The sequence below is a fragment of the Terrapene carolina genome, unplaced genomic scaffold (genome assembly GCF_002925995.2).
Source record: "Terrapene carolina triunguis isolate 2854851 unplaced genomic scaffold, T_m_triunguis-2.0 Scaffold49, whole genome shotgun sequence".
Taxonomy (NCBI): domain Eukaryota; kingdom Metazoa; phylum Chordata; order Testudines; family Emydidae; genus Terrapene; species Terrapene triunguis.
In genome coordinates, this window is record NW_020664400.1 from 3405381 (window position 1) to 3431361 (window position 25981).

Genomic DNA, 25981 nt, shown 5'->3' on the forward strand with positions numbered 1-25981 from the left:
TGGCACCGTCTACGCTGAATGAGATCCCAGCACAGACCCTGGGCCTGCCAGGAGGGTCCGGCCAGTACCTGATACCCACAATGCAAGGGGACAGTGGCTCCTGCCCCGCCAGGGGAAGAGGTGGAGGAGGGGGTGGGTCGCACATGCGCACACGCCTCCCCCTTCCCCACCCTCCAAGCCATGGGGCGGGGCGGGAACAGAGCTATGACATCACCCTCCCTAAGCCGGGCAACCAGGCTTGATGCGGAAGACCCGCCTCCGATACCGCGCCCCATTGGTTGGCTGTCAAACCTGTCGCCCCGCCTCTCCCGCGGCCCCCTCCGGCTTCCGCCTGTCACTCGGGCCCAAGAGAGGTGCCGATTGGTTGCATGGGGCCCCGCCCCTTGCGCGGCTCCCGAGGGCCGGTTTGGTTGCGCAGGGTGGGTGGTTGCGGGGCCGCAGCGTCGAGTGTGACTGAGCCGGAGCAGCGTCCCCCGCCCGGCGGCCCCGCCCCGCCCCGCCCCGCCCGGCCATGGAGTCCTACGACATCATCGCCAACCAGCCCGTGGTCATCGACAACGTGAGCCCGGCGCGGGGGGGCTCGGCCCGGGGGGGCAGCGCGGGGGGCTGAGGTGCCTGCGAGTGACCCGGGGTCCCGTGGGGCAGGAGGGGGCTGTGGGGGGGAGGCTCGTAGCGTGTTTGAACGGCCCGTCCGGCCCCCGCGCCGCGGGACTCGCGGGCGCCCGGGGCTGCGGGAGGCGGCTGCGCTGGAAGGGGCTGGGGCTGGGGAGGGATTTTCACCAGCGCCGGCTGCAGCCTGAAGCCCCCGGTGTTAATGACTCTCCTGTTGCTGTGACGTTTCCGCCACTCTCCGGCCTGCTCCGCAGCACTTTGGTGCCCGGCCGCCGGGGATCCCCTCTCGCGTACAGCGCCTTGCACCGAAAGGCCTCGCTGTGTCAGCCCCAGATCCCAGAGCAAAACGCTACTCCGGCCCTACAGGCTTGCCAAGGCCTCGGTGCCGAGGACCACTTCGCAGGAGGCCCCATGGCCTCCCCCAGGCCGCGCCCCCGCTTGCCTCTCAAAATACCCCATTGCACTGCTCTCTAGGAGACCCACAACCGGGGCGCCAGGACTTTCTGCCCATGCTGCTCCCCCTGGCACCCCTAAGCATCCAGCCGCTGGTGTGGGGAGGTCCCTTGCTCTGTGGCAGTGTAACACCCTTCTCCCTATGCTGTCAGGCCTCGAGGCATTTCTTCTTGCTGCTGAAGAGTAGATTAAACTGAGCTAACTTTTCCGTCCAGTTCTCTTGCTTCTGTGTGGCTGGTCCCTTGGCTTAGAACCATCCTCGCTTTTTGAACGGGCTCTGCCCTCCTGTTGCTAGCAGCTCTTTGCTATGTGTGGCTCCGCACGTGACCTCTTCCAGAGCTGCCCCGGGTGAGAGTCGTGGAATTTGGCTAGAAAAATCCGGCCAGACTTTCGAAGCAGCAATCGCTGATGTGTCCCTGCTTCTGAGTCTGGGGCCCAGTGGATCTGCAGCTCTGGAGACCCAGCTGCACACTGCTTTAGAGAAGCTTTCATTCGATCTTCTCCCTCTGTGGATCCAAAGGCTCTGGGTTACAATGCATCGGGTGTTTAGATCCAGCCAAGCCTTATTCTAAAGCGTCTAATCCTTATGGCCTTCTATTACGCCTGGGGGCTACAAAACAGGGTGGCAAACTTATCTGTGTCAAGCAAAGTCCCCGGACGTCTGGATGTCAACTGGGTGGGGTGAAGATCTCCTTGCCTGTAGCGTACTACACGCCTGCTTTCTCCTTTGCATGTGACAGCAGGGACACAGAGCAGGCTAATTCTGGCTGTTTTGCTTTGGAAGTGTGGTTGTCCGTGTGTTCCTGTGCACAGAAGGTGTCAGACAGCTGGATTTGCACTGTGCCTGTGTAAGGGTGTGGCTGGGGAAGAGTTCTTGCTTGCTCATGCTGTGAATCGTTTGTAATGGGGCAAGGAGAAGCTGGCGAGCCAGAGATGGATTTTGGAGCCGTTCCTGGGAGGTTGGCAGGAGAAAAGTGGCCTCTGGTGACCGTGCCCCTCCCTGGTGGCTGCTGCCTGCTGGGTTTACAGTGGGGTTTTGCAGCGGCTGCTGCTGAGGAGAGGCAACATTCAGCTTAACCTCCTCATTCAAAGGGAGTTTCAGTGCAGGCTTGGCTTGAGTGCTGTGGGGTTTGTCTTCCTCCGGTGGGTGCAGCCAGCCCCGGGTCTGCAGCTGCAGAAAACCTCTGTCTTTAGCCAGCTCCACTGGTGGGACCCCCTCAGCGGGGCAAGGATGGTCTTTGCTTGTTTACTCCTTCACGTAACACAAGAACTAGGGGTCACCAGTGAAATTAACAGGCAGCAGGTTTAAAACAAACAAAAGGAAGCATTTCACACAGCGCACAGTCAACTTGTGGAACTCCCTGTCAGAGGATGTTGTGAAGGCCAAGACTATAACTGGGTTCAGGAAAGAGCTAGATAAGTTCATGGGTGACAGGCCCATCAATGTCTATTAGCAGGATGGGCAGGGGCACAACCCCAGGCTCTGGGTGTTCCTAGGCTTCTGGCTACTAGAAGCTGGGAATGGGCGACGGGATGGATCACTTGCTGATTACCTGTTCTGTTCATTCCCTCTGCAGCATCTGGCACCGGCCACTTTCGGCAGAGGGATACTGGGCTAGATGGACCAGGGGTCTGACCCAGTCTGGCCGGTCTTATGTTCTTGTGACTTGGAGGGTTCTACTCCTGGCTCCGCCACTGATTCCACGTGACCTTGGGTGTGTCGTTTCCTCTCTCAGTGCCTCAGTTTCCCCATTTGGGAAGTGAGAATAGTGACTGACCCGCCTGCTGGGAAAGCACGTTGCTGGAGTGGCTGGCACTGCAGAGGGGAAGGAATGCTGCCAGGCCCGTGAGTGGGGCTGTGGCCCATCGGGACTTATGGCTCTTCTTGTGGAAATTTCCACTACATGCGTCTGAGGAAGTGGGTATTCACCCACGAAAGCTTATGCTCCAATACGTCTGTTAGTCTATAAGGTGCCACAGGACTCTGTCGCTTTTTACAGATCCAGACTAACACGGCTACCCCTCTGATACTTGGCTCTTCTTGTGGTCGCTGACAATGTGAACCAGGCCCAGGCTAGGGACAGATGAGTTGGGGGGGTGGCCCAGCCCGGGGACAGAATGGGGGAAGGGAACGGCTCGGCCCGGGGACAGACTTGGGACGACTGACCCCGAGAGTATCTGTTTAGCTTGTAGGTTTTAAACAAGTGTTTGGATCAGCTGGAGGGCTGGGTCTCATGGGCCATATCTGCCTCCTCCTCCCAGTCCTGGCTGGGGGTCTCTGCTTGGTCCCCTTCACTCGTTCCCGTGACAGCAGGGCTGCCAGTGGCACCTGTATCCTGTAGGCACAAGGTGTGGGGCAGAACGAGACCCCCACCAAGACTACAGCCTGCACTGCACCTTGTGCCTGCAAGGACAGGTGTCACCAGCCCTGCAGCAGCGCAGGGAGCCAGCCCTGCTGTCACAGGCCCAATCACTCACTCTTGTGACTGGGGCTGCCCAGCAGCAGGGGGGCCTCCCCCACGGCCAGGGGCTCATCCTCCCCCTCCTCCCAGTCCTGGCTGGGGGTCTGCTCGATTATGTGAACCCCTTTCTTGTGAGAGCTACCCAGGGCAGGGATTCGGCTAATGCCGAGCTGTGGCGCACGGGGTTTCGGGTGGATGGACGGTGTGGGCTGGAGGTTACCGGTGAAGGAAAACACATAATGCAGCTCTAGTTTCTAGCCACTTACACTGGCTTCTCTGGGACTCTCTAGCCTCAGTTTGGTTTTCCCAGAGACTCGGCGAAGTGTCCCGTGCAAAGTGGGTGTTGGACTGGGTCCCCCCAGTGCTGGGGGCCCAGCTTCCAGGGAGGCAGCAGCTTGCTGTGCAGTGCGGTGCCAGGGGACAAGGTGTGGGGTATCCTCGGGGGAGTTTCCCCTGGTCACAGACAGGCTCCCTCCCGCTGTGAGCAGGGGGTAGCGAGGCACCTCGGGGAGCCCTGAGAAGTGTCACAAGGGGTGACCCAGGTGCTGCGGGATCCTGCTGTGGTCCCTGAGCCATGGAAGTGAAACTGACTAGGAGCAGTAAAGAAACTGAGGAGTCGCCTTTCCTCATCTCAGCTGAGTGAAGTGCCCAAAGCAGACTGCCTGGCTGGAGAAACATCGTTAGCTTCAGCTTTAACGAGCGAGCGGAGGGGCTGCTGGGCCCCTCAGAGCTCTGATGTGTTCATCCTCTCACGCCTGGGGCAGTGCCGGGCTGTTCTCCAGCTGAGACCCAGGGAGAATAAAGGATTTGCTCAGGGACATGCAGGGAGCCTGACCCCTGGGCCAGCTGTACTCTGGGGGTCCCCGTTCAGTGTCTTGGGACCCATGTTGGCTGAGCTGGGTGCATGGACAGGGGTTGATTAACAGCTGTTTGTGCTTTCCCCAGGGTTCCGGGGTTGTCAAGGCTGGCTTTGCTGGTGACCAGATCCCGAAATACTGCTTCCCAAACTAGTGAGTATCTCCACCCGGACGGGGGTTTTGCTGTCAGCGTCTGGTCATTATCCCAGTGCCAGGCGAGTGATCCGCAGCGGGGTGACCCCACAGACTCCAGCCAAGTCAGCGGGAGCAGCATCGGGCCCTAAAACGTGGTGGGTGGGGCGTCCTAGCCCCTCTGTCGAGAGCTGAGTGGGGATCTCCGAGGGTGGCCGTGTCTGCAGAGCCATGGCCGTGCCCGCAGCTGGGCTCTCAGCGCTTCCCCCGACGCCTTTGCCTCTCTGCCGCCCAGCGCAGGGCTGTGTCAGAAAGAGCTGGTGTGTTACAGCGTGGCGCCTCCACCAGGCTCCTGAGCTGGGCCTGCTGGGATCCAGGACCAGGCTGGGTCAGATCGAGGCCCCTGTGAACGGAGCCACCTGCTGCCCTGCCCTCAGCTGCCTGGCCCAGAACTCCGTGTGCCACGCCCTGCCAGCTGGGGGGCTGTGCCCAGACCCGGGGTGTGGCGCGGGAGGGGCGTGCAGTGCCCCCAGGCTGTGTCTGTGGGGGCGGTGCTGGAGCAGAGGCAGTACGTGTTAGGCTCTCATTGTCCATGGGCGATGGACCCCAGGACCCTGGCGCTGAAGGCTTGGCAGCATCCTCTGAAGCTGCCCTGCGGTTGTCCAGCCCCTCCTCACCTCCGGGAGCCTGACACATCTCACTCACCAAGCCTGAGTCTGCCCCCCACACCCCATTGCAGCTAAATGCTGAAAACCTCCCTTGCCAGGCTCTGCTCCCATGGAGGGGGCTAACTGCCCTGGGGCCGAGGGATGTGGCAGTCTCTGCACAGCTCTGGCCTTGTTCTGCCCCCCAGGGCCCGGCTGGGACTGGTGGGATCCCTCACCCCAGGCAGGGTTACAGCTCCCCCAGAAGGGGCAGCTCACGAGGGCTGGGCTGGCCCCAAGGGTGCCTGTGAGCCGCTGTCATCCCTGGGATGCTGATCCTGCTCTGTGCCCCCTCCTCGTCTGACACTGGCGAGTGATTAACGCCAGCCCCTCCTAGGCCAGGGCTTGTCTGTTTCACCCCCTCCCCTGCCCCCCGAGTTGGGGGTGGGGTCTGTCAGCTCCTTGCGAGGCCCATCTCCTCCCCTTGGGGTGGGTGAGCTGCAGCCCCACTAACTGGTTCTCTCTCTCTCTCGCCAGTGTGGGGCGCCCAAAGCACGTCCGGGTCATGGCAGGGGCGCTGGAGGGGGATCTCTTCATCGGCCCCAAAGCAGAGGTAATGGTGCAGCCCAGCCCGCTCCGGCCGCTTGGGGGTCTCAGCCTCCCCTTTCCCCTCCCCCCCCCCCACCCCGCTTCAGGCACAGGTTGAACAGGCAGGGGCAGATCTCCAGCTATAGGGCAGGAGTTGGCAGCTGCTGGGGTCAAAGGTTCCCAGTTCCCCAAGCACATGCAGCAGTCTACAGTGGCCAGGTGCATTGTGGGAGCTGTGCAGAAAGTGTCCCCCATTGGGCTCCCCCTGGCCAGCCTGCCTTCCCCCGCAGCCTGCGCCCAGGGGTGCTGCCAGGCCTGGAGAGTGGCTCTAGTGGGTTTGCCTCCCAGGACACCCACACCCTGCCTCGCCACGGGAGTGGGTGGTGGCTCAGCATCAGTGTTGGCCTCAGGTCAGCACTAGGGGGTGCTGTGCTGCTAGGAGTGGGTGAGGGGTTCAGTGGGGCGCTCTCCCCTCAGTCAGGGCTGGCCTTGACACCCCAGGGCAGCACTAGGGGGCGCTGTGCTGCTGGGGGGTAGGCGGGGGGCTCAGTGGGGTGCTCTCCCCTCAGTCAGGGCTGGCCCCGACACCCCAGGATGGCACTAGGGGGCACTGTGCTGCTGGGGGGCAGGCAAGGGGCTCAGTGGGGCGCTCTCCCCTCAGTCAGGGCTGGCCCCGACACCCCAGGGTGGCACTAGGGGGCGCTGTGCTGCCGGGGAGGCCTCTCTGCCTTGGCATCCCGCTCCAGGTGTGTCGTGACCCGGGTCCGCTCTCTCCCTCTGCCGGCAGGAGCACCGGGGCCTGCTGTCCATCCGCTACCCCATGGAGCACGGCATCGTCCGGGACTGGAACGACATGGAGCGGATCTGGCAGTACGTGTACTCCAAAGACCAGCTGCAGACCTTCTCCGAAGAGGTAACGGGCTGTGGGGCGGGGTGGCCGGATCCCCGGGGGGGTCTCCCCCATCACGTGTCTTGCTGCCAGCCCAGGGCTGAGTCTCTGGGACGGACACAGCTGATGCAGCTGTGTCTGGGCTGAGGCTAGACATGAGACCTGGGGACTATCCCCAGGACCTGAGTGGAACACTGGTGCGGACGTGGGGCCATCTGCTGCCTGCACAATCCCCTTAGCGTGGGCCTGGGGCTGGACTCCCCGCCCCGGAGCGAGCACGGCCCCGTTGGCACCAGCCCAGCTCCCCTGCTGTGTTCAGTCTCTCTCCTGATCTGTCCTTTGCCCGTCAATGGCCAGGGGCTACCTAGTGCAATGGGGGCGTGGCGACTTGGATACCTGGGCTGAGACCCCCCGGCTCGTGTCACCCAGGCCCTGAGTGACTGTGGGGAGGTGAATTCAGTCCCCCTGTCTTGGCTGCGTTTGAGCTGGCAACTTGCAGGAGAGAGGCTCCGGCCCCCCAGCTGGCCTGGGCTCAGCTCTGCCAGGCGGGTCCCCAGCTGCACCTGGTCCCAGGCTCTGGGCCACTGGCACCTCTTGCCCAGGCCTGTCCACGAGGCGCTTCCCTGGGCAGCAGCCTTCAGCCCACGAGCCGGGGGTGGAGGTGGCTGTGGACCAAGCCACCGGCCTGGGGGGTGGCTCCCCTCCCATGCCACTGGAGCCCCCATCTCTGCTAATTGGGTGTCCTGCCCTCCCAGCACCCGGTTCTCCTGACGGAAGCCCCCCTAAACCCCTGCAAGAACCGTGAGAAGGCGGCCGAGGTTTTCTTCGAGACCTTCAACGTTCCAGCGCTTTTCATCTCCATGCAGGCCGTCCTCAGCCTGTGAGTACCGGGCACCGCCCCCTGCAGCGCTGGGGGAGCCCTTGGGAACACCTGGGCGCTCTCCCCTCACAGGCAGCGTGGTAATGGGGGGCGCTGGGTGGCAGGGAGCAGGGCGTGTGCCCTGTTGGGTGGTTTGGAATCAGCCCCGGATTGCTTGTGATCGACCCAGAACCCGCAGCGTCTTTCGCCCCAGTGTCCTGGGACTGACCCTCTGCCACGGCTCCTGAAGGTACTGCCTGGAACGCGTTGCTGGGTGCTGTTCAGTACTTGCTCCGTCACCCCCCAGAGGTGGCTGCCTCTAGGTGGGGGGATGAAGCCTTTTCCCACCAGGCATGTGCTGTCTTGGCGCGCTCGGGCCGGAAGGGCCGATCTGCCGTAATCACCGTGCCGGGCGCTTTCCAATGCGCCGGCGGGGCCGAGCTCACGGGCTCCTGGTGTCTCCCTCTGCTCCAGCTATGCCACGGGCCGCACGACGGGGGTGGTGCTGGACGCGGGGGATGGCGTCACGCACGCGGTGCCCATCTACGAGGGCTTCGCTATGCCGCACTCCATCATGCGGGTGGACGTGGCCGGGCGGGACGTCTCGCGCTATCTCCGCCTGCTGCTGCGCAAGGAGGGCTACGACTTCCACACCTCGGCCGAGTTCGAGGTGGTCAAGATGATAAAGGAGGTATGGGGGGGAGCTGCCCTGGGGCTGGGGGCTCGCTGCAGGATCCCCCGGGCTCAGGGCTGGGGATGCGCCGCTGTTCAGCACTGGAGCCCTGCTCTGCCCTGCCCTGCTGGGGGACCTGGGGCAAGACCCTGCCAGTCTGTGCCCCAGCCGTGACATGGAGGCTGGGGTTCCTGCCGGCTCAGGCCCTGAGCCTCATGGCTGAGGCGGAGGGTGGGGCAGGGGTAAGTCCTGGCCTGGCCGCTCACCTGCTCTCCCCCGGCACAGCGGGCCTGCTACCTGTCCATTAACCCCCAGAAGGATGAGGCGCTGGAGACGGAGAAGGTGCTCTACAGCCTGCCGGACGGGAGCACACTGGAGGTAAGTGTCGTGGTGCGGGCAGATCTCTGCCCTGGTGGCTCTGGGCGCTGGCTGGCCGGGAGCTCCCCGTGCCCGGGGCTGGGTTTGGTGGATTGTGCGCGGGGGCTGCGGGAGCTGGGCCTGGCTAGGCGGCGCGGTCTCCCAGGCACATGGTGCTCCGTGTCTCAGGAACCAGAGCTCCCTGGGGGCTGGCTCCGTGTGACGCTGCACCTAGGATCCTGGGGCAGCTTGGGGGGGGGAGGAGGGTGCTGCTTCCCCCAAGGCAGAGACATAGGAGCCGGTGAGCCCCCTGGAGTTGCAGCCACGTCCCCTTGGGGCCCCGTTACCCTGCGGTGCAGGGCTAATGTTGCTCTCTGGCAGGTGGGCCCGGCCCGCTTCCGAGCCCCTGAGCTGCTCTTCCAGCCAGACCTGGTGGGGGACGAGAGTGAAGGGATCCATGAAGTCCTGGCCTTTGCCATCCAGAAATCCGACATGGACCTGCGGCGGACGCTCTTCGCCAACATCGTGCTGTCCGGCGGCTCCACGCTCTTCAAAGGTGCGGCCCCGAGCGAAGGACTTCAGCGCCCACCCCCTCTGGTGGGGCCCGGCCCAGGCAGCACAGCGCCCAGGGGCTGGTTACAGCCCCGTGGCCTGGCCAGCCTGGTGCCTTGGCAAGGGGGCAATTCCTTCCTGACCCTCTGTCCTGATGCCTGTGGCTGAGCCTGGAGCACTGCGCCCGTCGTGCATGGTCTGGCCGGGAAGTTCCCCTGCTGCAGGATTGGGGGGCGCTGGGGATCCTCTGCCCCCACACGAGGAATTTTGATGGGGTGGGGCGGGGGGGGGCCTCCCAGAGTGTCCAGCAGGGCTGACCCTTTGGCTAGGGACAGTGCAGCCAGGAGGGTGGGTCTCCTGGGGGGGTCACTGATGAGCTCACAAGCTCTGCCCCATGGAGGCAGGATGTCATCAGGGCCCCCTGGGAAGTGTTTCCCTCCCCCCGTGAGCTCAGGTAGCATGGTGGGAGGGTCCTGACACCCCCTGCCTTTCCCAACAGAGATGATCCCTCAGTCCCCAGGGGAGGCAGGGAACCCCTCAGCATCCAGGGGGGGAAACTGAGTCGCATGCTCCCCAGATCAGGACCTAGCTCTGCCCACTAGAGGGTGCTCTCACCTCAGCCTGGGACTCCCTGAGCTTGTGCCCGAGACTGGCTATGCAATGGTCTGGCCACGCCCCTCCTCCCGTAGTGCCTGGCGCTCCCGGGTGGAATCAGGGCCCCTTACCCCGCCCAGGGGCTCTGCACATCGGGGTGGGAGCTGGGCTGTCATGAAGTGCTGGGCAGTCGGTGCGGAAAGCGGGTGGCCCGGCTGGCTCCTCGGGGCGGCCTAGTGGTGACCGCTGAGCAGAGCGCCCGATGCCCCTTGCAGGCGGGCACACAGCTCAGCCCATGGGGGAGGGGAGCCCCCTCCTGCCCCCAGACCTGGCCTGTGTTCCCAGCCGGGAGCCGCAGCCCTGGGGCAAGGCTGAGAACGGGGTAATTCCCTGTGGGAGGCAGCAGGGGGTGTAACACTCCCCCCCCCCCCCCCCCCCCCGCAGCTGCCCTGGGAGGCCAGGTTGGTGCCTGAAGCCATGGGCTGCCAAGTCGCGCCCCCAGGGTGGCGCCCTAGCGCCCGGCTTTCCAGCTGGTGCATGGGGACCCCTGTGGGGTGGGGGCAGGTCAGGGGCTCTCTGGTTAACGCCCGTGTTCCCCCTTCAGGGTTTGGGGACCGGCTGCTTAGCGAGGTGAAGAAACTCGCCCCAAAGGATGTCAAGATTAAGGTGAGGATTGGCGATGCCCGCAGCACCCTTCCCCTGCTGCTCAGCCCGGCCTGGCTCTGGGATCCCCTCGCCCCCGCCCAGCCCCTCCTGCTGTGATTCCCCTGGCACCGCTGCCTCCCCCGGGGCACGAAGCTACGGTGTGTGCAGGTCCAACCCCCTGCCTGCTCCACAGCCTGGCACCCTCCTGCCCCCAGGGCACAGCTCCCTGCATGGCCCCGAGCGACTGCAGCCTCCTGGGCCATGCTTGGATCAGTCCACCCCCTCCCCCTGCAGACCTGGGGGCAGCACGGCCGCCTGGGGCTCCAGGGAATCGCCCCGTGAACAGGGTGGGTCCAAGGATGGGGTGCCCTGGTGGGGCTGTGTGATGGGGGGTGCACAGCAGGGCAGTCCCATCAGCCGGGTGCTGAGCCCCATTCCAGGGGGGACGGGAGGGGCTGTTACCGGCCGGGCTCCAGGCTGACCCTCTGCTTCCTTCCAGATCTCTGCCCCGCAGGAGCGACTGTACTCCACGTGGATCGGGTGAGTGCCCACCCCAGGGCCTGGGTGTCTGCTCTGGGACCCGCCCTGCCTGCCAGGCCTGCCTTCCCTGTGCCTCTAGATCTGCTGCGGGGGGGTGACCTCTGCGTGGCCCAGGGACCAGGAGGAGCCCTGACTCGGGGGGAGGGAGCCGTGCTGGGCCAGGACAGACTTGCTTTGTTCAAAGGGAGGGAGGGGGGCAGGCCTTGTCCCCGCAGGGCTGTGTGCGGTGGCAGGTGCCTCCAGCCCCTGGTGACTCTGGCTCTCCCTTGCAGCGGCTCCATCCTGGCCTCACTGGACACCTTCAAGAAGATGTGGGTGTCGAAGAAGGAGTACGAGGAGGACGGGGCGCGGGCCATCCACCGCAAGACGTTCTAGGTGTGGGGCCAGCGGGCGCAGCTGGTGGTTGGGGGAGCTCGGCTAGGGCGTGCCCTTACGTTACCCCTTTCCAATCCAGGGCTGCTAGCACCAGCCCTCCCCCGGGGCCTCGCCCTCCCCGCATCAGCTTCCGGCATCCCTGGAGGGGCAGGGCAGCCCCCTCGCTCCCACCGTCAGCTGGACCCCTCCGAGCCACTCGTCCCTGCTGCCCCGGCCGCGCCCTGCACCGGTGGGGATGGGCAGGGCCACTCAGCTCTCTGCGCAGGCAGTCTCAGCCCTCGACCCCCTGCTGCCCTCAGAGCCCCGGGGGCCTTGGCCCGCCCCTCCCTGCGCAGTCCCCCAGCCTGAGGGGCCAGAGTGCCCCAGCCTGCTTAGCGATCCTTGGAAGCCTGGCAAGGGGATCTGGGGGCAGCGACTCCATGGGAGCTGGGCTTCGGCCTGAGGGTAGATGGGGCTCCAAGGGGCTTCTAGTCCCAGGCTAGATCCTGGGTCCTGCCCTAGGAGAGCCTGCCTGGGGCGCATGGATCCAGCGCCCACTGGCAGGCCCCAATGGCTTCCCTCAGCCCTTGCTGCTCAGGAGGGGTGGGAGCCCCCAGAGGCCTGGAGCAAAGCCCTGGTGGCACCAGGCTCCCCCCTGTTCAGGGCCGTGCTGGGGCCAAGCTCCTTCCAACGGGGGGACCCTGAGCAGCTGGCTCTGCCCTTGCTCCATGGGCGCCTGGCGCAGACTCGCTGCGGAGGTGAGCTGGGGTCCGGCTGGCTCTGGCCCAGGCAGGGGTGTGGCTGCCCCCCCAGCCCCAGGGGGGCGTCCCAGTCACAGCCCCTAGCTCGCCGCCCAGAGAGCAGCCGCCTCGTGGTGCTACACTAACCCCCTGCATTGACCACACCACAGCCTCCTGTAGCCATGGCCCCTGGCCCTGTGCCTGGAGGGGGTCCCTGGAGCCCCAGGGGCAGGGCAGTGGTGTGTCTGGCCCTATGGGGCTAGTACCTGGGTGCTCAGAGGCCTGTGGGCAGGGCTGTACCAACCCTGGATTGGAAAGGGGTGAACCCCTGAACTTTTTTTTAAAGGGCAGCAACTCAATCATCTGCCCCAGAGCGAGGCGAGGGGCCCGGGCGCCTGGAGTGGCAGAGCTTAGCTCTCTAGCCCCGGGCTAGCGGCCTGTGTCTGTATCTCGGCTTCTCCCCTTACCCCCCCCGCCGGAGCCCTGGACCCCCAGTGGCCCCCGCCCAAGCCTGGCTGCAATGTACAAAACTGAACACAGTTGCCTGTATTTTTTTTTGTAAATTCATTATAGTAATAATTATAAATTAACCCCTTGTGTCCCGTGTGTCTGTCCTGGAGCCCCTCCCCCACCTGAGCTCAGCATGGGACCCTGGGGGGGGAAGTAACACTAGTTGGTTTGGCTGGAGATGGGCCTTGCTCATAGGCTCAAGGGGAGCCCTGGGGGGGTCTGTGGTTCTGGGGCCCAGCTGTGCCTGGCCCAGAGCAGAGCCTTACACCCAGCCCCTCTGCAGGCTGGCCAGGGCCTTAACCCCCCCCTCGCCCCCCTTTGCCTTGGCAGCAGGTAAAACTATGGGCTGGGGCTGTGCCCAAGCAGCAGAGGGGGAGGGGGAATCTCTGTGCCTGACTGACCGGGGGAGGGAGGTGCACAAAATGTCCCCATTGACACTCCCCCTGGGATGCACAGAGTTGCCACAGGAGGGGAACCTTCTCTTGGGTTGCTGAGCCAAGCTCCGGGGGGGATGAAGGTCTCTGGGGTCCCAAGCAGCTGCTGCCCACATGGGTCCCCCAAAGCTCTGTGGTGAGTGGCTGCTGCTTGCATGGCTCTGTGCTCAGCTGGGTGGGGGCAGTAGTTGCAGTCTCCCCCTCCCCCCCGCACTCCACTGAACCTAAATGACCTTGCCCCAGTCTCCCCCCTGGCCTTTGCTGGCTGCAGCTGGCACACCTAGCAGCCTGTCATGGGCAGTGCCATCCAGGGGGCCAGTGCTGCTGCCTATGGAACCAGCTTCTCTCAGGGCCTAGGCCCCCCCCCCCCCCCCCCCCCAGTAGAAGTTACAGCCCCAGCCTGGGCTCTGGAGCTGGGCCCAGCCAGCACCCTCCCCCCCCGAGCTGCCTGGGCCAAAGCCCAGAATCCTGGTGACAGCACAGCCGGGCCCTGTCCTCCTGCAGCGCTCCACAGCTGCTGGGCTGTGTGGAGGGGGGGCAGAAGTTGCTGGCTGCCCTGTTGTACCAGCCCTGCGGAGTGGCCCAGGACAGGCAGCTCGTGCTGCCCTAGCCAAACAGCCGCATACCTGGCCAGAGCCAGCGGAGCCTGCTCTGTGCCCACAAACATGCCACTGGGGATAGCAACGCAGCTGGCTGTGGGGAGTGCAGTGCCCCCATGGGGAGAAGGGCTGCATATGCCCTGCCCCCCCAGGCCATGCTCTAGGGAGCCCCTGAGGGAAACACCCCAGGTTCCTCTTACTTAACTAGCCAAAACTCAGGTGCACAAGGGGGAGCTGGGGCTTTGTGCGCTCAGGACCCCAGCCCCACCTGTGCCCCACTAGCTCTGCAGCAGGAGGCACATGGCCTTTAATGGCCCCAGCACAGCTCTTGTGGCCACCTCCCTCTGCATGGGTGCTGCTTGGCCCCTCCCATCCCCCTCAGAAGCAGCTAAACAATCTGTGGGGGCCTGGGAGATACAATAAAGTCATTGTGGAGAAACTAAATGAATTCTTTGCTTCAGTCTTCATGGCTGAGGATGTTAGGGAGATTCCCAAACCTGAGCCGGCTTTTGTAGGTGACAAATCTGAGGAATTGTCACAGATTGAAGTGTCACTAGAGGTGGTTTTGGAATTAATTGATAAACTTAACAGTAACAAGTCACTGGGACCAGCTGGCATTCACCCAAGAGTTCCAAAAGAACTCAAATGTGAAATTGCAGAACTATTAACTATGGTTTGTAACCTGTCCTTTAAATCAGCTTCTATACCCAATGCCTGGAAGATAGGTAATGTAACACCAATATTTAAAAAGGGCTCTAGAGGTGATCCTGGCAATTACAGACCCGTAAGTCTAATGTCGGTACTGAGTAAATTAGTTAAAACAATAGTAAATAATAAAATTATCAGACAAATAGAAGAACAAATTGTTGGGCAAAAGTCAACGTGGTTTCTGTAAAGGGAAATCTAAGCTATTAGAGTTCTTTGAAGGGGTCAATAAACATGTGGACAAGGGGGATCCAGTGGACATAGTGTACTTAGATTTCAAGAAAGCCTTTGACAAGGTCCCTCACCAAAGGCTCTTACATAAATTAAGTTGTCATGGGATAAGAGAGAAGATCCTTTCATGGATTGAGAACTGGTTAAAAGACAGGGAACAAAGGGTAGGAATAAATGGTAAATTTTCAGAATGAAGAGGGGTAACTAGTGGTGTGCCCCAAGGGTCAGTCCTAGGACCAATCCTATTCAGCTTATTCATAAATGATCTGGAGAAAGGCATAAACAGTGAGGTGGCAGAGTTTGCAGATGATACTAAACTGCTCAAGGTAGTTAAGACCAAAGCAGACTGTGAAGAACTTCAAAAAGATCTCACAAAACTAAGTGATTGGGCAACAAAATGGCAAATGAAATTTAATGTGGATAAATGTAAAGTAATGCACATTGGAAAAAATAACCCCAACTATACATACAATACAATGGGGGCTAATTTAGCTACAACTAATCAGGAAAGAGATCTTAGAGTCCTTGTGGATAGTTCTCTGAAGACGTCCACGCAGTGTGCAGCGGCAGTCAAAAAAGCAAATAGGATGTTAGGAATCATTAAAAGGGGGATAGTCTCCATCTTATTCTCTTATTGCCCTTATATAAATCCATGGTAGGCCCACATCTTGAATACTGCATACAGATGTGGTCTCCTCATCACAAAAAAGATATACTGGCATTAGAAAAGGTTCCAAGAAGGGCAACTGAAATGATTAGGGGTTTGGAACAGGTCCCATACGAGGACAGATTAAAGAGACTGGGATTTTCAGCTTGAAAAAGAGGAGACTAAGGGGGGATATGATAGGGGTCTATAAAATCATGAGTGATGTGGAGAAAGTGAATAAGGAAAAGTTATTTACTTGTTCCCATAATACAAGAACTAGGGGCCACTAAATGAAATTAATGGGCAGCAGGTCTAAAACAAATAAAAGGAAGTTGTTCTTCACACAGCACACAGTCAACCTGTAGAACTCCTTGCCTGAGGACATTGTGAAGGCTAGGACTATAACAGGGTTTAAAAGAGAACTAGATAAATTCATGGAGGTTAAGTCCATTAATGGCTATTAGCCAGGATGGGTAAGGAATGGTGTCCCTAGCCTCTGTTTGTCAGAGGGTGGAGATGGATGGCAGGAGAGAGATCACTTGATCATTACCTGTTAGGTTCACTCCCTCTGGGGCACCTGGCATTTGTCATTGTCAGCAGACAGGATACTGGGCTAGATGGACCTTTGGTCTGAGGCAGTATGGCTGGTCTTATGTTCAGCCATAAAGCTCCCCACAGTCACCCTACACAGGCACCACCCTGGGTGGTTCACTTCCTCTCCCCCTCCCTGTCCCACCCACCGCAGTCCACGCATCGCCCAGCTGACTGCTGGGGCAGGGGGTGCAGAGCTGAGCAAGGGGCTGCTCCCCCAGGCCCGGGGCAGGGACACGAACCAGCTTCCAGGCCTGTCTCCACTCAGGCACTACCCCTGGCTTACACGCTGCATCGGCCCTGGGCCCCACAGTGGATAGCTACACCAAGCCCTGCCTGGCCGCACTGCTCCCAGGAAGCTGCAGGAGGCAGTGGATGAGGGCCCAGAGAGCTGTGGGGGGCCTAAGGTGGGGCAGAGCTGTACCACCCTCAGTGGAGCTGGGCAGGCTGGGCACAGTGGCTGTACCCTGCCGTAAGCAGAGCCGGCCGGGGAGTGGGGCGCACAGCTTACCGGGCCATTGGCTGCTCTTAGAGCAGTGGCTCTGCTGGAGGCTGCACACAAGGTGTCAGGCCAAAGGGGGGCTGGGGTCTCCCGCCAGGCCAAGCTCCCTGCCCCGGGGAGCCAGTCTCCAGGGGGCAGAAAGGGGTGTAGTCGGTTGGGTACAAACTCTGGCTGGGGGCTGTGTGAACACTAGGCCCTGGGACATGCCTGAGCCTTCAGCCTGCCCGGGCAAGGGACCTGTGCCTGGGGACGACAGCAGCAACATGCCCTCGGCAAAGGAAGCCACCCAGCTCCTGCTGCAGGGCCTGGGACAGCTCAGCTCACCCTGGCAGGGATTGGCAGCCTGGCATCTCCCCTATGATTCTCTCCAGCCTGAGGCAGGCCAGCCCCTCCCTCCAGCTGGGGCCACCTGCAGGATCCAAGGAGACAGGCCCCACCCAGAGCCAGCCCTTCACCCTGCTGAGCACCACCACCCAGGGCTCCCAGCAAGAGCCTCACATTCCCCCTAGCAGAGCCATCAGTGAATGCAGCTGGGGGTGGGGGGAATGTGCCCCACTGCAGGTCAGAGGGAGGTTGCTGGAGAGAGCAGGGCCAGGGCCTCCTCCAGCCAGTGCCCACAGTAGCAGCAGGCTGGCCTGGACACTGGGGCAAAGGAAGCAGGCCAGACAGGGGTAAAGGCAACGCCTTTAACACACTGACTCTTTATTGGCTCCCAAGAAGCAACACGACACTGGAAAGCAGCAGGCAGCTCGGCCTGGGGTCCCCCGGGGGGGTCAGGGCACCTCTCAGTGCGGCAGATGATGGGGGACCAGCTTGTAATGGGCACCGCAGGAGGGGCAGCGCTGGGGCTCCCCCTTGTGCAGCCAGAACCAGATCACGCAGCTGTTGTCCTCTTCACCTGGGCGGGGAAAAGGGAGATTAGGCGGGCTGAGGTCACTGGGGGGAGTGCGGGGCCATTAACCAGCAGGGCAGACAGGGGCTGACAGCGGAGCCCGTCTCGGGGGATGCCAATCAGGGAGAGGGGCGGCTCCAAGATGGCAGCTGCCCCACAGCAGGGCTCTGCCCTCCTGGCACACTCCGCATCAGGCCTGCAGTACAGGCCCAGAGCAGGGCTGCCACGCTCAGGTGTCTGGAACAGGACCCAGGCATCCTGGCTTGTACTCCTCCCCTCAGGAGGCCAGGGAATGACCCCAGCTGGCCCAGCTTCCACAGCTCTGGGGCCAGGCAGGAAGCCAGAGCAAAGCCTTGTCTGAGCCCAGCAGCCAGCTCCCGCCAGGCCCTCCTGCCACATGGGGTGCCCTGAAGAAGGGAGTTCGCCGGTCAGCCCAGAGCCTCTGCCTCTCACCCCCCCTCCCCCTTGCACGACGTGTCACTCACAGATGCAGCCCACGATCCTCTTGCTGGAGATGGAGGGGACCAGGTTGGGATCCTCCTTGGTCCCAGCGTAGCGCTTTGGTTGGAGGATGTTGTAGGGATCCTGCAGGGAGTGCAGGAGGCAGAGTTTGCTGTTGCACCCGCCTCTGCCCCAGATCCCAGAGCTCTGACTGGGCCGCCAGCCCTCATCCCCAGCACTGTGCCCTGGTTCGACCCAGAGCCTGCAGCACCAGCTGGCTCTGCTCCATGCCCAGGAGTGGCGCCACCAGCCAGTCCCATGCCACGTGGCACCGAGCAGCGCAAACCCGGGGACACGGGTGGCACTGGAGCTCCAGCTTAGCTCAGCTTGTGTCATTCTAAAACCAGGATCCCCCCCCCACACACACACCCCATCAACCAGTGGGGGTCTCCCCATGACCTAACCGCAGCCCTGCACCCCCAAACTCCACCTAACGCTGTCAGTGATTTACCCTGCCTGTCGCACAGTGAGACTGGCCGCCCGCCCGGAGGCAGGGAGCACTAGACTATCAGTGGGGAGAGGGGAGGGTGGGAATTAGGGGACCCATTTCAGGGTAGCTCTGCTCACCTGTCCCTTTTCCATGGCCTTCATGACTTTCCTCTCCAGCCCTGTCGCTTGCTCTTCGTCGCTGGGGATACCTGGGCATGGGAGAGAAAGACAACAGGAGGGCGTGAAGATCCCCTTGTCACGGGCAGGATCCCTCCCACCCCACAAGCAGTTCTCCACGCACACCTCCGTGCTGCTTGGGAGGAGTCATCCCAGGGCAGGAGACTATCAGGCGGGAGCAGAGGGAAACCATCCCATAGTTGGACCCTCCTTCCAGGTGTGTCACGGTCTCCCTCTCGCACTGAGGAGATCCCGAGTTATTAGGAAGAGACGATTCGCTCATTAGAAATCTAGCTAGCTGGGTTGTGATGACCGGGAGAACCGCAGGATGAATTGCCTGCCGGGTGCAAAGGTTGCGGCTCTCTCAAGACATCCAGACAGGCTTATGTGTAGTGCTGGGGAGGAGCCGGCGGTCGTGGTACATGTAGGTACCAGTGACATAGGAGAAGGTAGAGGTCTACTTCAAGATAGTTAAGTCCCAGGCAGACTGCAAAGAGCTACAAAAGGACCTCACAAAACTGGGTGACTGGGCAACAAAATGGCAGATGAAATTCACTGCTGATAAATGCAAAGTAATGCACATTGGAAAACATAATCCCAACTATACACATAAAATGACGGGGTCTAAATTAGCTGTTACCACCCAAGAGAGGGATCTTGGGAGTCATTGTGGATAGTTCTCTGAAAACATCCACTCAATGTACAGCGGCAGTCAAAAAAGCAAACAATGTTGGGACTCAATAAGAAAGGGATAGATAATAAAACAGAAAATATCATGTTGCCTCTATATAAATCCATGGTACGCCCACATCTGGAATACTGCGTGCAGAGGTGGTCACCCCATCTCAAAAAAAAGATATACTGGAATTGGAAAAGGTTCAGAAAAGGGCAACAAAAATTATTAGGGCATGGAACGGCTTCCATAGGAGGAGATATTAAAGAGACTGGGACTTTTCAGCTTGGAAAAGAGATGACTACGGGTGGGGAATACGATAGAGGTCTATACAGTGACGACGGGTGTGGAGAAAGTAAATAAGGAAGTGTTATTTATTCCCTCTCATAATACAAGAACTTGGGGTCACCAAATGAAATTAATAGGCAGCAGATTTAACGCACACAAAAGGAAGTATTTCTTCACACAACACACAGTCAACCTGTGGAACTCCTTGCCAGAGGATGTTGTGAAGGCCAAGACTATAACAGGGTTCAAAAAAGAACTAGATAAGTTCATGGAGGATAGGTCCATCAATGGCTATTAGCCAGGATGGGCAGGGATGGTGTCCCTAGTCTGTTTGCCAGAAGCAGAGAATGGGCAACAGGGGATGGATCACTTGATGATTCCCTGCTCTGTTCATTCCCTCTGGGGCACCTGGCATTGGCCACTGTTGGAAGACAGGATACTGGGCTAGATGGACCTTTGGTCTGACCCAGTATGGCCGTTCTTATGGTCCTGGAGGCCAAATGTAGGCTGATAGGTAAGAGATTGAAGTCCAGGACCTCTATGGTAACATTCTCTGAAATGCTTCTGATTCCATGTGCAGGGCCAGTTGGACAGGCAGAACTGCTAGTCCTGGAGCCCATAAGAGGAGAGGCAATTCTTGAATTAGTCCTAAGCGTCCCAAGAGTTGAATATAGCTGAACTGCTCGGTAATAGCAACCATAATTTACTTAAATTTAAAATCTTTGTGAGGGGGGAAACACCAAAGAAACCCACTACAATAGTTTAACTTCAAAAAGGGGAACCACACAAAAAAAGAGGAAAGCTAGTTAAATGGAAATTAGAAGGAACAATCACAAAAGTGAAATGTCTGCAAGCTGCAGGGAAACTAGTTAAAAACACCACGACAGAGGCTCAAACTAAAGGTAAAGACCAAATAAAAAAAAAAAGACAAACAGTATGAGGACCAAAAAAATGCCACCACGGCTAAACAGCAAAGTAAGAGAGGCAGAGGCAAAACGGCATCCATTAAAAACTGGAAATCAAATCCCGAGGAAAACAGAAAGGAACAAACTCTGGCAAGTCACATGTAAAAGTGCAATTCAGCAAGCCAAGAAAAGAATTTGAAGAGCAACTAGCAAGAGACCAAAACAAATTTTTAAAAAAATTGCTGTAAGTGTTTATAATTTCATCAGAAGCAGGAAGCCTGCCAAGCAATCACTGGGGCCACTGGACAATCGAGATGCTAAAGGAGCACTCAAGGAAGAGAAACCTGCTGTGGAGAAACTAAGTAAATTCTTTGCATCGGTCTTCACAGAAGAGGATGTCAGGGAGATTCCCACACCTGAGCCATTCTTTTTAGGTGACAAATCTGAGGAACTGTCCCAGATTGAGGTGTCAGAGGAGGTTTTGGAACAAATTGATAAACTAAACAGTAGTAAGTCACCAGCAGGTATTCACCCAAGAGTTCTGAAGAACATACACATGAAATTGCAGAACTACTAACTGGTATGTAACCTATCAGACTCAGACTTTAAGGTCAGAAGGGACCATTATGATTTTCTAGTCTGACCTCCTGTACAACGCAGGCCACAGAATCTCACCCACCCACTCCTGTAATAAATCCCTGACCTATGTCTGAGCTACTGAAGTCCTCATCTTGTGGTTTAAAGACTTCAAGGTGCAGAGAATCCTCCAGCAAGTGACCCGTGCCCCACGCTGCAAAGGAAGGCGAAAACCCCCCAGGGCCTCTGCCAATCTACTCTGGAGGAAAATTCCTTCCCAACCCCAAATATGGCAATCAGCTAAACCCTGAGCATGTGGGCAAGACTCACCAGACAGACACCCAGGAAAGAATTCTCTGTAGTAACTCAGATCCCACCCCATCTAACATACCATTACAGGCCATTGGGCATATTTACCACTAATATTCAAAGATCAATTAATTGCCAAAATTAGGCTGTCCCATCATACCATCCCTTCCATAAACTTATCAAGCTTAGTCTTGAAGCCAGATATGTCTTTTGCCCCCACTACTCCCCTTGGAAGGCTGTTCCAGAACTTCACTCCTCGGATGGTTAGAAACCTTCGTCTAATTTCAAGTCTAAACTTCCTGATGGCCAGTTTATATCCATTTGTTCGTGTGTCCACATTGGTATTGAGCTTAAATAATTCCTCTCCCTCCCTGGTATTTATTCCTCTGATATATTTATAGAGAGCAATCATATCTCCCCTCAGCCTTCTTTTGGTTAGGCTGAACAAGCCAAGCTCTTTGAGTCTCCTTTCATAAGACAGGTTTTCCATTCCTCGGATCATCCTAGTAGCCCTTCTCTGTACCTATTCCAGTTTGAATTCATCCTTCTTAAACATGGGAGACCAGAACTGCACACACTATTCCAGATGAGGTCTCACCAGTGCCTTGTATAACAGTACTAACACCTCCTTATCTCTACTGGAAATACCTCGCCTGATGCATCCCAAGACCACATTAGCTTTTTTCACGGCCAAATCACATTGGCGGCTCATAGTCATCCTGTGATCAACCAAAACTCCAAGGTCCTTCTCCTCCTCTGTTACTTCCAAGTGATGCTGTCACAGAGTCCCCGGGCGATGCTTTGGAACTGCTCCCCACAAAGCCAGTCAGGACTTTGGGGAGCCTCCTCTCCCATGGAGCAGACTGTTTTCAGGGCAAGAAGCTCACACGGCTTCACCTCCTGGGTCTGCCCTTGGAGCATTTAGCATTTGCCCCTCCATGCGCTTCCCACAGCGAGTCCACCCAGGCGGGGTCCTGGGGAAGCCAGAGGGTCCTGCACGCACCCCCACTTCGCAGTCAGACGTGACTCTCATCCAGCCAGTAAAACAGAGGTTTATTAGACGACAGGAACACAGTCTAAAACAGAGCTTGTAGGTCCAGAGAACCGGATCCCTCAGCCGGGTCCATTCTGGGGCCCAGCAAGGCAGATACCTCCATCTGCCCTCACTCCTAATCCCCAGCCACCTCCAAACTGAAACCTCCTCCAGCCCCTCCTTCTCTGCTGAGTTCCTTTCCCGGGCCAGGAGGTCACCTGACCTCTTTGTTCTCCCACCCCTTTAGCATCCCCTTGCAGGGGGGAAGGACCTGGCCATTAGTTGCTGGGCGACAGAGTGTCGGTCAGAAACTGAGGCACCCACACAGTATTCAGAGGAAACAATAAGAACAGTCCCACTTCATCACAGATGCGTCCCCAGTTTATAACAAAAATTCTTGTTAATCCCTAAATGCATGACCTTGCACTTTTCACTATTAAATTTCATCCTATTACTATTACTCCAGTTTACAAGGTCATCCAGATCTTCCTGTAGGATATCCCAGTCCCTCTCTGTATTAGCAATACCTCTCAGCTTTGTGTCATCCGCAAACTTTATTAGCACATTCCCACTTTTTGTGCCAAGGTCAGTAATAAAAAGATTAAAAAAGATCGGTTTTGGGACCAATCCCTGAGGAACTCCACAAGTAACCTCCCTCCAGCCTGACAGTTCACCTTTCAGTATGACCCGTTGTAGTCTCCCCTTTAACCAGTTCCTTATCCATATGGATCCCCATCTTTTCCAATTTAGCTAATAATTCCCCATGTGGAACCGTATCAAATGCCTTACTGAAATCGAGGTAAATTAGATCCACTGCGTTTCCTTTGTCAATCAGCTTCTGCACCAGATGACTGGAGGATAGCTAATGTGACGCCAATTTTAAAAAGGGCTCCAGAGGCGATCTTGGCAATTACAGGCCAGTAAGCCCAACTTCAGTACCAGGCTAATGGGTTCAAACTATAGTAAAGAACAGAATGATGTGACATAGAGATGAACACAGTATGTTGGGGAAGAGTCAACATGGGTTTTGTAGAGGGAAAATCATGCCTCACCAATCTACTAGAATTCTTTGAGGGAATCAACAAGTATGTGGACAAGGGGGATCCAGTGGATATCGTGTACTTAGATTTTCAGAAGCCTTTGACAAGGTCCCTCTCAAAGGCTCTTAAGCAAAGTAACCTGTAATGGGGTAAGAGGGAAGGTCCTCTCATGAATTGGTAACTGATTAAAAAAACAGGAAACAAAGGATAGGAATAAACGGTCATTTGTCACAATGGAGAGAGGTAAATAGCAGTGTCTCCTAGGGTTCTGTCCTGGGACCAGTACTGTTTAACATAATCAAATGATCTGGAAAATGTGGTAAACAACAAGGTGGCAAAATCTGCCGATTATACAAAACTATTCAAGATACCAGTCAGCTCTGGTCTTCACTAAGAGTTCCAAAGGGATCTCACAAAATTGGGTGACTGGACAACAAAATGGCAGACGAAATTCAATGTTGATAAATGCAAAGTAATGCACATTGGAAAACATAATCCCAGCTATACATACAAAATGATGGGGTCTAAATTAACTGTTACCCCTTAAGAAAGTTTTTGGAGTCCCCATGGATAGTTCTCTGAAAACATCCACTCAATGTGCAGCAGCAGCAGCCAAAAAAGCAAAGTGTTAGGAACCAGTAAGAAGGAATAGGTAAGACGACAAAATATAATGCCACTATATAAACCCATGGTACCCCCACTCTTTGAACACTGCGTGCAGATCTGCTTGCCGCATCTCAAAAAAGATACATTGGAATTGGAAAAGGTACAGAGAATGACAACAAAAATTAGGGGTATTGAACAGCTTCCATCTGAGGAAGAGATTAAAAAGACTGGAACTGTTCAGCTTGGAGAAGAGGGGATTGGGCAGGGGATATAATAGAGATCTATATCAAATCCTGACTGATGAGGAGAAAGTGACTTGGGAAGTGTCATTTCCCCCTTCACGTAATACAAGAACCAGGTGTCACCCAGGCTATGGGTGCACTACAGAGCTTACAGCAATGCAGCTATGCCACTGTAGCTGCTAGTACAGACACTCTAAGATGACGGGCTCCCATTGATTGAATTACTCCAGCCCCCGGGAGCAGCAGGAGCTGTGTCCGTTGGAGAAACTCTCCTGCCAACACAGCGCTGTGCACACCCACCGGTGCTCAGGTCAGTGTAATTTAGCAACATCATTTCTACCAACCTAAGCTGTAGTGCAGACAAAGCCTCAGTTAAATTAAGAGGCAGCAGATTTAAAACAAACAAAAAGGAAGCACTTCTTCACACAATGCAGTCAAGCTGTGGAACTCCTTGCCTGGGGATGTTGTAAAGGCAAAAAGTATAACTGGATTAAAAAAAGAGTTAAGTAAATTCCTGGAGAACAGGTCCATCAATGGCTATTAGCCAGGATGGGCAGTGATGGTACCCCATGTCCTGGGCCTCCCTAAACCTCAGAGCCAGAAGCTCTGAGATGACAAGGGATCAAAAGTTGCCCTGTTCATTCCCTCTGAAGCTCCTGGCAGTGGCCACTGTCGGGAGACAGGACCCTGGGCTAGATGGACCTTTGGGCTGACCAGCCTGGCCAGTCTCACGTTCTTACACCAGGATCCTTGTCTGAACCCCCCTTCCCCAGCCACCCCGGAAGAGCCTCAGTCATCAGCCAGTCCGAGCATTAGACACATTGGGGGAGGTGGGGGGTTGGTAGAGACCCGCACTAACAGGGGCGTTTCCAGCCCATCCTCATTCCCACAGCTGCTGCTCCCCGAGTCAGCGCGGACCGGGCCGCGCCCGCTGATCTAAACCGAGCTCGGTCCAGACCCTGCGGCCGCCGCACGCGGTCCGGCTGCCCGAGCCCCGGGGGAGTTCCGGGGCCGGCGGTAACGGGTCTAACACCCGCTCAGCGCAGCCCGTGCGCGGGGCTCTGGTCCGGGGGCCGCTGGAGACTCAAACCCCCCGGGTAAGAGGGGGCAGGACCCGCCCACCAGTGACAGACGCGACCCAGGGTCACTCCGGGGGGGTCACGGCAGCCCCCCCCAGCCCAGCCCTCAGCGGGACCGGCTGGGCTCGGCCCTTAGCGGGACCCCCCCGCCGCGCTCACCTCCAGCCGCCAAGGCGCGGGCGGGGCCGGGCGGGCGGAGCGGCGCGGCCGGGGGGCGGCGCAGGGCCCGCAGGGCGCCGCACGCTCGCAGTAACCTTGACGCCATGGCGCGAGCGGACTGACTGAGCCGGGAGCCCGCGGATGGCGGCTTCCTTCCGGGAGATGGCCGGAAACAGGGCGGGACTTCCGGGACACGTGAGCGGGTACCGCTTCCCTGGGTGCCTCACGTGACCGATCGGCGCCGCTCCCTCGCTCACGTGACTAGGAAGCGAGGCTAGGCAGGGCGGGCGGCTCCCTCCCACGTGATGGAGGACGGGCGGAGCTGGCCCCGCCCCCCCGCTGGGGTGACCCTGCCCCCGGCAGGTCCAACACTCACTCGCACCGAGGGGGAGCACAGAGGCCCAGATGCGAGGAGGGCCCAGCTGGGGGGGGGAGGAGATGGGCCTTTCTGCTGCCTCCCCCGCCGGGCGCCCCCCCCGCCTGTCGCACCCACCTCCTGGCCCCATCTGTGTGCAGCGCCCTGCACGCGGGGCTGCCCCCCGAGGTGCTACTGCAACACAATGGTGGGGGGTGCTCGGTTCAGTCGAGCTGGGAGACCGAGCGTGATGCCAGCCAGAGGGAGAGCGAGGCTCAGCCTGCGAAGAGAACTGGCCTGGGGCTAAGGGGCTCAGTCAGGCTCAAGGCATCAAAAATTGGGGGCCCAGAAACGGAGACATTCAGAATTACAGGCCACTGCTGCACAGGTGGGGCTGTATCGTAAGTGACACAGCCAAGGTCAGCTAGGCCCCACCTCCCGGAGCTCCCTCCCGGGGCCCTGTAGCACCAACAGCCGTGCGAGAGGCAGTGCTCGCCAAATCTCACACTATTTAGTGTGTTTCTCCAAGCCCCAGCTCCTGGAGTCAC

The 25981-nt window shown here is 58.5% G+C and overlaps 2 protein-coding genes across 2 annotated transcripts; one reads left to right on the forward strand and one right to left on the reverse strand.

Moving 5' to 3' along the window:
- The first annotated feature begins 453 nt into the window (after positions 1-453).
- LOC113407622 (beta-centractin) lies at positions 454-12541 on the forward strand. The gene is made up of 11 exons (XM_026656656.2): positions 454-559; positions 4473-4537; positions 5698-5773; positions 6536-6661; positions 7393-7517; positions 7971-8187; positions 8455-8547; positions 8908-9082; positions 10277-10338; positions 10817-10857; positions 11130-12541. Exons 1-11 carry the CDS (start codon positions 512-514, stop codon positions 11230-11232), a joined length of 1131 nt encoding a protein of 376 aa, XP_026512441.1. The 5' UTR covers positions 454-511; the 3' UTR covers positions 11233-12541.
- A 4300-nt stretch (positions 12542-16841) lies between these two features.
- On the reverse strand, positions 16842-25246 carry LOC112117720 (cytochrome c oxidase subunit 5B, mitochondrial). Its single transcript, XM_024215761.2, has 4 exons — positions 25079-25246; positions 18130-18200; positions 17547-17646; positions 16842-17067 (listed from the first exon to the last, which is right to left on the reverse strand). The coding sequence occupies exons 1-4, from the start codon at positions 25182-25184 to the stop codon at positions 16955-16957; spliced, it is 390 nt and encodes a 129-aa protein (XP_024071529.1). The 5' UTR covers positions 25185-25246; the 3' UTR covers positions 16842-16954.
- Between the last annotated feature and the right edge of the window lie 735 nt (positions 25247-25981).